Here is a 12,500-nt window from a genome sequence, read left to right as displayed (position 1 = left end):
CTCGAAACTTCAACATTCCCCTCCCCCCCTCCCCCGGGCAAGCCCGGGCATTCGAACTTTTGAAGATTGGATCATTCAAATTCCCGCCCCGTCGGGCCAAAATGGTGTTCAAATGCCCTATCCTATCGTCGGATTTGAAGGATTTGTCCGTCATACCCTACTAAAGAACAATCGTCGTCGGCTCCTGCCGTCTTTAATAAAGACCTTTTGAAGACCTTTCTTTGTGAGCCAATCGTTCACAAATGCTACATCTCTTCCTTTAAACTCTTCCATCGTCCAAACACGTGTTTTATAGCTGTTAGCGACTTCGGCGCCAACAACATTTCTGGTTCAATTTTCCCCACCCAACGAAAGCAAAGGTCAAATTCCCGACTCCCCTGGCACAGAAGGTAGTCAAATGCCCGGGGAGGGGGGGGGGGGATGTTGAAGTTTCGATTTGATCGCCGTATTAGCTGTAATTGCCCTTTGAGATCCGAACATTTAGTAAGAAGAGGGCTTAGCTTAGTCCACTGTCAAAATTTATGTTACCTTGTATTGTGCACATTCATATGTGTACTCCATCTGATTGGACTTCGAATCTTCGGAATCTAAAAAAGAAAGAAAGAAAGAAGAGGACAACTACTACCTTATTAACATAGGTGGCGAAGCAGGGGTGGGGTGGGGCAGGGGAATGCAGCCCGCAATGCCTCCAAAGGTTCTTCATTTGCTGATAATATTACTTGAGCGGCATAAAATTGGTTTAGCAAAATATTCAGTGTAGTGATCATTTTGTAATTTTTTTTTTATCAAAATCGTGCTTGGTGAAATGCATGCAATGTGATGTAGGACTTCTTTTAACATCTCCGGTCTTTATTCAATGTAGGCAACCGACTGCTATTTTATTTATTTATTTTTTTATTTTTTTCACTAAACTAGACAAAAAATGATTTGCCTATGAAGAAACTGCCATGTTCCTTGTGTTTGTTAAAATGCTCTTGAATATGAAGCTAAAAATTCTAGACTGGGAGAAAATGAATATTAAAGGGACAATAATTCTGCTTTTAATTTTTTGGAAGTTTCTGTCGAGGCTTTTTAAATAAGCTTAAAATATTACATCGCCAAGGGCATTTTTGGGGAAAATGACTAAGGTCGTGCATCTGGCTTGGCGTACTGTGAATCTGCACCTCCAACCCTGCTAAGTCCTGAAATGATCAATGCAGTTATCACATACGGGAATGCTGAGTGGATGAGACGAAAAGCATTTTTCTTGATCACGAGGGCACTTTTCATAATCAAGAGGGCATTATTATTTGATCCTGATTGTAAACGTTGCTTAGGTTACAACAGAATCTTTATCCACATATAAAATTAGCCAGTATCAAAATTATCATAATACTCTTTGTTTGTCCCTCCAAAATTTTGCATACCCATTGTTTTTATTTTCTCTTGGGTCTTACAATGGTCCCAAGAGAAACTGGAAACAATGCTTATGCAAAATTTTGGGGAGGGGGGGGGGGGGATTGGGGGGGGAGGGGAACAAACAAAGAGTATATTATGGGATTTTTGATACTGGTTAAAACGTTTTCACTTCCAGCAGAGCCTTTCTTAACTCGACGAGAAAGAAAGGACTCTGCAGAAATCGTGTTAAATTTTTATTGATTATGCGCAAGCCGTTGCCTGGAGACAGTCTCAAAGCCAGGCCAAGTCTCGATTGCACTCCAAGACGTTATATTGTTTTTGGAACTGAAGGCTCGATTTTGACATTCGCCTTGTCAAAAATACGATGTGCACGCTGCCTAAACTGGTTTGACTGGAGTGACTAGCCCGGAAACTTGGACTGCGGCGACTTAAAAGACTCTGCCGAGTTTTAGAGAGGCTCTCCTCGTAGAGTGATACGTTTTAAGCGCTATTTCTGTTGACAGCAACTATTTTAACCAAATTAATGAAAGCACGATTGCTGCAATTTTAAGTCTAAAGCTGTTCATTGAACTTATCGGTCAGTTTTCTCGCGGCATTGAACGGCCTTCCTTCAAGAATTATGTGATAAATATGCAACCACTTCGTCAATGTGCCTCGTCTTCATATGTGGGTTGAGCTTCATTCGTTGGTTCTCTACTCTGCCCTTTGAGGTTTTTCTCCGGGTACTCCGGTCTTCCCCTCTCCTCCAAAACCTACATTTGATTTGATTTGCGTTAATTTGTTAATTTCAGTTTACAATGTCGACATCCCCAACTAGCCCAATTAGTGCTCCAGCGCTATAAGACTAGACACTTCAATAAAGTTCCTTTTAATTTCTTTCCTTTTTTTCCTTGTGCAATTAAAGGATCTAATTAATTTCACTAGTATTTTCAAAGTTTTCCAAATTGCCCTCGTCGCACCGCCTCAAAGGTGAACATACCTGAAAATGTCCTCACTTACCTGAGCCACAATCGAACATTCGTAAAACATTCTTTGAGCTGTTACAGCTTCTTGGTTGCAATTTCATTGGATATTTGCTTATAACGTAACATTTTCCAGGCTGTGATTTTTCAAGAACTTGGTAGCAATTTTCCCAGATTGCTGAATTATTTAAGCCCCATTGACACTTTCCATCGCCGGTAAGCCGAAGAGCTGTCCAATATTCCCGGTTTGGATCACGGAAGGACGTTTGGGCATCGCAAAGTTGATCCAAAGTGCTGATTTTGGCCAGAGATTCCCCATTATCATGATCAGTTACAGCTGAATTCCAATTTACTAAATTTTCGCTAGAAAAGTCAATAGGTTCGAATTCGCAAGATGAACTGCATCTACCTGAGAATAAATAATAAACAACATCGATAGCAGGGGCAAATCCTGGGGGTGGGGGAAGGGGGGTTTAATAGGATGGCTATTTGCCTGCTTTTTACTGTATTTTTATGTTTTTCTGGAACAGATACTGTTTACCTGACGCGAACATTTTTATTAATGATCTATTAATACTTATCACATACAGGGCAAAATTACTCAATTCTGAAGGGAGGGCATATTTTCTTTATTACGTTAGCACTTTTGGTAACCAAGAGGGCATGATTACTTGATTCTGATTGATTAACATATGCATGTCCAGCGCAAGGGAGATTACGAGCAGAATCTTCTTCCAGCCTCTGACTCTGATTAAACTGCGTTTTTTCCCTCTGGGTAAAATACAGTTTAATTAAATTATGCTATATTTCTGTTGACAGCATCGATATATTTACAGTATATACTTCGATTCTTTCACCTCATCCCCTTAGAATATTCCTAGATCCGCCACTGGATAGCTCTGTCATCATTCCGTTTGAAAGATGGTTCAAACGTCAAATCAGTTCCGAATAATTTCAAGAGACTATCTTATAAGAACGATTAACCCTACAATTATACTGTTTCAACGTTGTTTCAAGTAAGTTGCGATTTTACGGAACAATCTTTAACTGAAACACCATGTAGATACTCTTATTTTCGACGTAATGGTGACCATCATGATAGTCAGGTATACGTAACGGGGAAGCCCTTTAAAGGGAACCTCCACTAAAACAGGAATATGTCTTTAAAATAGTTAACATAATGCTCACAATCAAAATTGTTCCAACGTTTTCCAATGGGAGCGTTTGTATCCGAAATAACTAAATTTTAAAAACGGTTGTTTTGGTTTTCAAATTTCCCGAGCGCCGCCATCTTGAATAATTGTGACGTGTCGTGGTTGCCCTATTGTTTTAAAACAAAAGCTCTTTCGCTAGTACTTCTTCGCTGTCGCTAAATTTCATTCGCTAGCGCTAAACCTCGTTCGCTTTCGCTAAAACTCATTCGCTTGCGTTAAAGCTCATTCGTTGTCACTAATACACATTCGCTATCGCTAGAATCCATTCGATAGAGCGGTTTTCAAACGAGTGTCGTAAAACCAAAACCACAGTAATTACTTTGGTCAATCAAAAAGGACGGAGACAATCCAGTAAACCAATCAAGACTCGAACTAATTACACGTAGCCCACACAAAGCGCGGGAAAACGTGCACGCGTCAGCCACGATTGGTTTTGCTTTCACTTCTGATTGGTTGAAAAAGTGGCCAGAGAACTTTGAACCAATCACTGAGTGAAGTAGGTGCAAAAACAAAGTAATTTGCTAATTACTTTCGATACTCAACTGAAAACGGGTCTATTACTAAACCTTATTCGCTGTCGCTAAACTCCATTCACTGTCGCAAATACACCGGCCATACTTAGTACTGTCTAACGCCAGACGATTTTACTCGTCAATGGGGAACCCGCGGGAGTCGCCGGGTTAAAAACTTCCCAATTGAATCCATGACTGTACAGACATGAACAAAATGCCGACCGGAACAGAATATTGCTGATTACATTCAAAATTCTCTTACATATCATTACACTCTCATTAGCTAGTTAAAAACACACCACTTACAACCTCTATCCAATAGGCTTACAAAGCAAAACCAAAATGGTACACTTAAATATAAATCTCTTCGCGAAAGAATGCTCTTGGATGTTTCAGAAAATCATCGCAAAATAATGCAAATAATGATGAAAGCAGGATGAAAGGCTCTTGGCGTGTGGACAGCTAAAGGCCAACCAACAGTTTGTAAAAGGAGTTTTATGCAAATTATATTGACGATGAACGTTGGCCGTGCAGTGGCTGAATCGCAACCATATTCAGTTGTTTTTCCTCTTCTTTTTGGCCTTGGTGAACCAACGGAGATTTCTTCATGGTATTTTCCGTAGGTACTCAAAGGCAGAAAACCGGTAAGAATGAAATGAAATTGAGAAGGCGGGCGAAAAGAATAGATTGTGGTAAACCGTAAGTTTCTTGAGACGAAAACATTTTTACATTGTGACGTCGCAGTGCGGCCTCGTGGTGGGGTTGCCCGCCTTGACATCCAGGCATTCTGGGTTCAAGAAACGTTCTGACCATTATCTTCTCAGCTGCACTTGTAACTAGCCAACTAGCTTGCTTCCCGCGGCCAGTCCCGCGGGATTTTTAACAGTTGTTGTTGAATGTCATGGGCTATGAAAAGCCCTTATGGAGAGTGGTCAATTAATAATGTATGCATGTATGTATCTTACAGTTCATGATCATGAATTCGGCGAATTCCGTGGCTATATCACAAGGGGTCCATACAATCTGTGTGTCCGTTAATTATAATTTTAATCTCTCTATCTTTCACATAATTTCGATAAAATCCAAGGTATCATACTGTACTGCTATTATTACCAAGTATTATAAGAAAATACTTTCTTTTTAATACCGGAAATGAAGTTTGAGGTAATTCTTGTGACTGAAAACGACGAATCTTATGGATTTGAAGGGTTATTCTCCTTAAACGAAATATAAAATGAAATTCCTGTCGCGAGCCAACTGAACACTGAAAATTGGCAACTCTATTCTGCCAAATAGCCTTTAGTTATTATGTCCCGGCTAAGTGATGAAAAACAATTCGTTCATCAACTTTCATTTAAAATGGGTGGATATAGGTGTTTACAAACACCCATACAGATCGGACGCGAATATTTTATTACACTTGCGAAATTAAACAATAAATTGAATACAGTAGAGATCTGTATCAAACGTTAATTAGGTAAGCAGGAGTTTGCGTTGAAATTTAATTCTGCTATTCATCAACCCCAGCTGATTTGTATTGATTTACTTAGCCCTTTTTCCCACTTCCCCATTCGCAAGACTGAACCGCCCGAAATCAGCTATCGCCAATAAATGTTATTTTTCTCAAAAAAAAAAAAATTAAAGTTAGGGGACAACATACATCATTTTAAAGCTAAGAAAATAAGCTTTCCAACAGCATATAACTTATTTACAGCCAACTAAAACATTTCATAAAAGCGAAATTTGAACGAAAAAATTTAAGAGAAATAGAGCAAAAAAACGTTTTCCAGGCAAAATTTGGTGATTTTAGCGTTGATTACGAATTTTTGAATGCAAAGCTAAAATTTTCTTCAATTTATCTGCTACTTGGACATAAATTTGACCGAAAACTGATGAAGCACGAATGTTTTTCGATTTTTTGAAGTAATCGGATTAGCGATCAATGGGTAATATGATAATGCAATAAAAGTGTCAAAATACAGTCAAATTTGCGACCCGTTGCTAAAAGCAACGGATGAGATCGCATTACGAGTAATTAACCTCTGTTTGCCAAAAACCACCCAAATATATGACACGCCAAAACGGACAAAAATACTTCCCTAATAAATATAAAACTTGTTCTTGACATGTAAAACTTGTTTCATATAGATACAACTAAATGTGGAAACGTCCAACTTGTTCCCAAAAAAAAACAACATCTTACAAATACATAAAGGTGATGTTACACGAGCCGATTTTTAACGCCGATTTTTAATCCATGTTACACGAGACAGCTTTTAACACAACTTTGTTGCGACAACGGTATGTTAAACGAGACGATTTTTAACGCAACATTGGACACAACACTTGAACCCAGGCTACTGCTCGACAAATATGGCGGACAATGAGTTAAGAATAAGGCAGCTGAAAATCATTCTGGTTCTGTTGTTAGTGGACGATTTGGAAGATGAAAAGGAAGAAATCAAGAACAAATTATTTGGACGAGAAGTTGGGTTAGACGGAGGGAGGAAAGAGGGGTATATAACTCTTGACGATGTTGCGTTAAAAGTCAGCGGCGGGGGTGTTACACGCAACAATGTTGCAGGTTTTTGAATCGCTTTCAAAAACCTGCAACATGTTGCCGCAACAAAGTATTGCGTTAAAAATCGCCCTGTGCACCATGTTACACGAGGCAACTTTTAACGCAACAATAGACAATATTCATAAATGCCGGTCACATTAATAATTCTTTTGTCCACGTGCAAATTAGCCTACCACGCATAATTTTACATCAAAAATTCTTTAAAATACACTGTATGGTATCGCGGCTTGGTAGGCTAATTTGCACTTCCACAAAAGAATTATAAATTGGCCGCCATTTATGAATAAGGTCTATGTAGCGTTAAAATTCGGCGTTAAAAATCGGTTCGTGTAACATCACCTTAAGACTTTCTTTGAACATTTATACAACTGGTGGCACACATACAAAACTTGCCTCAAATATTTGACTTCATTCACACAAATAGGACTTGTATTAAATATGAAAACTTGGAGCCACATTTATAAAACTTCTTATCGATTACTTTGTTGATAACCGATACTGGGATTGTAAATCGTGTAAGACCGGTCAGTGTAAAACGCAGATAATGCAGACTGCAGACTGCAGATCGGGGGTAAAATGCAGACTGAGGGTGAAATGCAGACTGCAGACCGGGGATAAAACGAAAGACTGAGGGTAAAATAAATATTTATAATAAAAAACGAGTCATAAGCATAAAATAAAGAGTGTTTGAAACACAATCCTGTTTTACATCTGTCAACAACTCACATTATCATGACTGCAGGTCGCTGCACCTTTTGGGGACTGCTGTTAAGAGTCCACGGAAAATGCGATCGTTGAAATCATCTGTGCTTTGTTTTTGCGCTTCCAGATGCATTGAAATGTTCAAAGTTATTTCTCACACCAGTACATCGAGGGATATCGATCGATAAACCAACAGTTATTACTCGGAATACCTGAAAGGTATCCGAGTTATAGGTTGTTCACCATTTACCACAAAAATCCGGAAATTTCGGTGGGAATGTAAATAGTAAGCCTATTTGGTCTTCCCAAACGAAAAATTTGAGGAGAAAACGGCCTTCCTTGAAAGGTAGTCCAAAATTCCCAAACGGAATTTCCAATCGGAAAAACGTGTTTACATTTGCATACTCCCATGATTTTGCCTCGCTCCAGACTCTCTCAATAACCTTGAACGGATTTTGTAAATGGTACACGCCGTTTCCAACTAAATTTCCCATTCGGGAGTTTTTGCTTACCATTTGAACAAACCTAGCACCAACCGGTTTCTGCTTGTAAATGGTAAACGACCGTAATCCCGGTTGTCTTTTTTCGGTGCAACGAAATGCACAAAGAATTTCATGTATTCCGAGCAATTAGCACACCGGGATTTCATTAGTTAAGCAATGCGTGATAACCCCTAGGGAGTGGTTGTCATTGAAAATAACATCTTCCTGAAAGGATCCTACTGAGAAATTTTTACATCTCAGTGATACTGGATTAAGCCGACTGAAATGTAGATTGTTGCAAAATCCACGTTATCTATGTCTGATGTGTGTTAAAATAAATTGAGTTATTAACCGCACGGCCATGGGCCGAGCGCGGTTCTTGCTCTGCAATTGCTTTATTTTTATTTTTTTGTGTCTTATTGAAACATGTAATCGTGACTTTTCAGAAAGAAAGCTAAGACTATTACGTCATTGGCGATTTCATAACGGCTACGACTGATGGTGCAATCGTTGACAACGGCTATAAGTAATGGTGCAATAACTTTATGTGCAGTCGTTGTTGTCAGTTTGTTGTGGTACAGATCGATTGGTCAAGTGATCACCTTTGGTTCTAAAGTCATCAGTGAATCAACCAGGACTGCTTTGGAATGTGTACTACGTTGCGACTATAGTGGTAAGAAAACAGATACAATTTAGTTTTGTTGGTGAGCAGACCCAAATTTCTATTCGGCCATAAAGTCAGTGGCACTTCGAATCACGCAACTTATGATGTTTACAGGTATTCGCCAAAAGCTGTTAAAACGTTAATTAATAATGTACTTAAAATTTTATGAATATTCCACTCTTTATTTAGTACAAAATATATTGCCTTTTTGTGTTATTTAAGAGCGCCTCTCAGCAATTTTCACCAAAGACCGTGCAAGATAAAAAAATCGAAAATTGCCAAACTTTGCCACAATAAAGGACTACCAAAACCATTTTTAGAAAAATATGTTTTAGTTTGTTTCGATCATTATTTTACCTGGACGGCGACTTTTTCGGTATGGGGCCTTGTGAGCCAGTGAAAACGACTCCAAAATGTTGCTTGTTTGAATCGCTATTTTCGAATATCGAATGAGTAACTTGAAAATCAAAACAACATGGCACATCAAGAGTAATTCATTCACCCTTTAGCGCTGTTAACGGTACAATAGCTGCGGTTACACCAGCCATTTTGCCCTTGGGTAAATGGCTTTTTCCCACGGGGAAGCAATTTTTATGTGTAACCGATCTGCCCAAAGGAAAATTTCCTGTGGGAAATTTCCATGGATACGTAAAAAAGAACAGAAGAATTGCCCATGACAGTTCCAGATGTAAGTCTTATGGTTAACAAAACCCCAAAGCGACTCAACCAATCACAAGATTGCCGAACGCGAGGAAAATACATGCTGTGATGAACTGTGTAAACAACTGCGGACGTGGAAATACCCAAGCACGCCTTTTCTGGCCAGCAGCAAGTCGACGTCTAAATTATAAATTGGAGAGTTGCAAGGACTAGAGAAAGCGTAACTGAAGTCGACGTCTTTGTTGCCTTCTTAAAATGAAGCGATGAATCGCTGAACTTAATTGAGGTGGACAGTTTAAGAGAAGCGCCGATCGTGACAATTACCGAAAATAAGCCAAAGAAAAGTTTGTCGTTCAGATGTAGATCTTCGATGTTTACTTTTTTTTTTAGATCCTTAATTTTAATATATCTTGTATTTTAATTAGTTTTTCAAACACCATTTAGTGGAAAAACTAATAAATCTCATCTTGTCTTATCTTAAAGGTAAGTTTCCCACCAAAACAGGCCAACGCTTACCTTCCCCTTGGGTAATTTACAAGTGTGTAACCGCAAATGGGGAGTCGATCATAACCCAGGGTAAACCCAACCCAAGCCGTAACCCCAAGGGTCCCCATGGGCAAGAGGTCTAGTGTAACCGCACCTAACACCAAAACTGGAATTTTTGACCAAATTTTAAATCTTAACCTTTTTTACATTGGTTACAGAGTGCCAAATTTGTGCGAAATTCGACTGTCAAAAAAGCATCCTGGTACATGGCTTTCTCAAACGAGACGATATTTGTCGGAATAAGCAATGTTTCTGCTGCAATTAAATTCAATAAAATTTTTGGGTACATGAAACGGAGGATTTTGAGGCCCAAGTTCAACAAGCTGTTTGTCAAGAAAAGTCGAGCTTTGACCACCAAAGCGGAGGCGAGGTATATTGAAATCACACACGCTAATCTCGATTTATTCACTGAACAATTCGAGTCTTTAGGTTTACTGGAACTACTGTAGGTAAAATGGAACGTGTCATTGAAATTTTTAACTGTCTTGGTTTAAGAGTGACATATCCCGTAATTAAAATAACTGACCTAAAAATTTGCATACTAGTAAGATTCATTCCATTCCATATTTTTACGCGAACAAGTTTCCTTAATTCACTTTCTGAACATACCTGCAAAAAAAAAAAAGGTATCCCCCTTTATATAAGTATACGCTGGTTGCATTTTCCTCGAAGCCCTCAAACGACCATCGAACCAGTCGAACGCTTTGTGACCTTCGCGGGTTGTGCCGTGATTGTGTCGTCAGAGCTGTCACGCAAGAGCTTAGGACAAAGCATACAGACCAATGGCTTCATGCGGTTATTCTGAGTTTGTTGGGGGAGTTAGTGGCCCAAGTTCTGATAATCCAGCAAACGTTGAATGCGTAACAATAGCAAAATGTGATAAGGACACCAAGGCACACTTGAAAAGTTATAAAGTGTCGGCTTGTTCTCTGGATACAGAGGCTAGGCTTTTGCTCGCACGTGCAGGTAAGCTTTAACTGAAATCACTTAATTAAGAATCGAACACATTGTACTCGTTTGGCCACCATGTTGTATGATGTTGGAAGTTGTGAACGAAGCTTGCAATTGATTTCCATCAAACAGCGTCTTAAACATCATCTAACGTTTCTTTTGTTCTAAGGTGTGAACATCAGCGTTGCATTCATTCAGCCATCCCATTCAACATTGTTGCACGCGAGCGTGCGCTGCGGCTATCGGATTTTAGCTGTACGCGCGGGCACACGTGCGTATATGGACGCTACGCCCCTGTTTTTATAGGCTTTGTTTGCCTTTCTTAAGTTTTTCTTAGCAGATTGTTACGCTTTTCAACACGGAGGCGGACGGAGCACTGTCTGGAAAGAACTGATGAATTTTGAAATATTTAAAGGCCTAACACAACACCTGCTGTTTCCTCGTGTTAGTTTTCCCTTGAATTGTTTCACGCGTTCTTCTAATTTCTTCAGCGTGTTTTGGTTTGTGGCCATGGTCTGTCTCTATCTTCCTAACTTCTGGAGTTTGTTCTCGTCGATGCTCTTTTGATATTTGATTTCGATGTCTTCGCTCCTTTGTCGAGGCATTTAGATAAGCTGATTGTCTTTCCATCTCTATAAGGTGAGAGGGAAACCGCAAAATCGTCTCTTCAAGATGGCAATCAACGTTAGTTCCTCTAAACGCCACCGCCATTTTTCCCAGGGCCCGGGACACTATCTGTAAGTGGTCTTACACGAAGTACAATCCCAGTATCGGTTATCAACAAACTTATCGATAAAAAGTTTGGCTCGTCCTCGGTGTAAAAACCTGTGAAACTCACAGATGACGTAAACACAAAGGAGCAAAAAAAACATCAAACAATAACCTAACCCTACCACGAGCTAACAAAACAAAGAAAAAGTTTCACAGGTTTTTACACCGAGGTAAACCCAGAAGTTTTATAAATGTGTCTCCAAGTTTTATATTGAAGATAAGTCCTATTTGTGCGAATGAAGTCAAATATTTGAGGCAAGTATTGTATGTGTGCCACGAGTTGTATAAATGTTCAAAGAAAGTCTTATCATTATGTATTTGCAAGATGTTGTGTTTATTTGGGAACAAGTTGGATATTTCCACATTCAGTTGTATCTATATGAAACAAGAAGAAGTCATATATATTAAGGAGAAGTCTTACATGTATTAAGGAAGTACTGTATATATTAAGGAAGTATTTTTGTCCGTTTTGGCGCGTCATAAGCTTTTATAAAACACCGCGGAAAATTGACGATTCTACGTCACCACGAGCTGCTGACCACTGACCGCGGCTCAAATTTTCTCCAAAATGGTGGATTTCTATTTGCATGTTCGGTCGTCTTTCAGGTACAATATTTGATTTGAATGAAACGATATGGGAATGATGTTATCAAAAATTGAGACATGGGACAGAGGCCAAACATACAAAATAACTTCAATTTTACCCATGAGGTCCGCTTTAATTAAAATGAGAGTTTTTAAACTATATGCTTGTCTAAAAAGAAACGTTTTCAAATGACCTTGAATTCATGTAATTTCTCCATCTTACGGATGTGTTTCGGCAGCGAGTTGCATAGTGATGGAGCAGCAGCCACGAACGCCCTATCACCTAGTGTCTTTCTTGTTGTTCTAAGCCTATTCAGGGCTTTTACTTCGTGTAGAAGACACACATGACATAAAACAATAGAACAAAAATCGTGAAACAATACCTAATCAGAATTCTAAATCCCTAAAGGCCCTATTCAGTAACAGGGCCCGGTTGTTCGAAAGCCGATTAAGTTAATCAGGATTAGCGTAA

At 39.2% G+C, this 12,500-nt stretch overlaps 1 protein-coding gene across 10 annotated transcripts in view; it reads right to left on the bottom strand.

Annotated features, from left to right (window-relative positions):
* The window catches only part of LOC138032251 (adhesion G protein-coupled receptor L4-like), a 125,630-nt gene that overhangs the window by 95,528 nt on the left and 17,602 nt on the right, over positions 1-12,500 (bottom strand). For 5 of the 10 annotated variants that reach the window (XM_068879884.1, XM_068879882.1, XM_068879887.1 and 2 more), the window contains exons 2-3: positions 2,398-2,769; positions 529-587 (exon numbers count right to left, since the gene is read on the bottom strand). The exons of the other annotated variants lie outside the window; for them this stretch is intronic. In XM_068879884.1, the coding sequence (XP_068735985.1) occupies positions 529-587; positions 2,398-2,769 (431 nt within the window). The remainder of the gene's footprint in view (positions 1-528; positions 588-2,397; positions 2,770-12,500) is intronic. 10 annotated transcript variants of the gene reach the window in all.

Source organism: Montipora capricornis, chromosome 14, assembly GCF_036669925.1.
Source record: "Montipora capricornis isolate CH-2021 chromosome 14, ASM3666992v2, whole genome shotgun sequence".
NCBI classification, from domain to species: domain Eukaryota; kingdom Metazoa; phylum Cnidaria; class Anthozoa; order Scleractinia; family Acroporidae; genus Montipora; species Montipora capricornis.
Note: the sequence above shows the minus strand (reverse complement) of the source record. Positions and strands in the feature narration are given on the sequence as shown.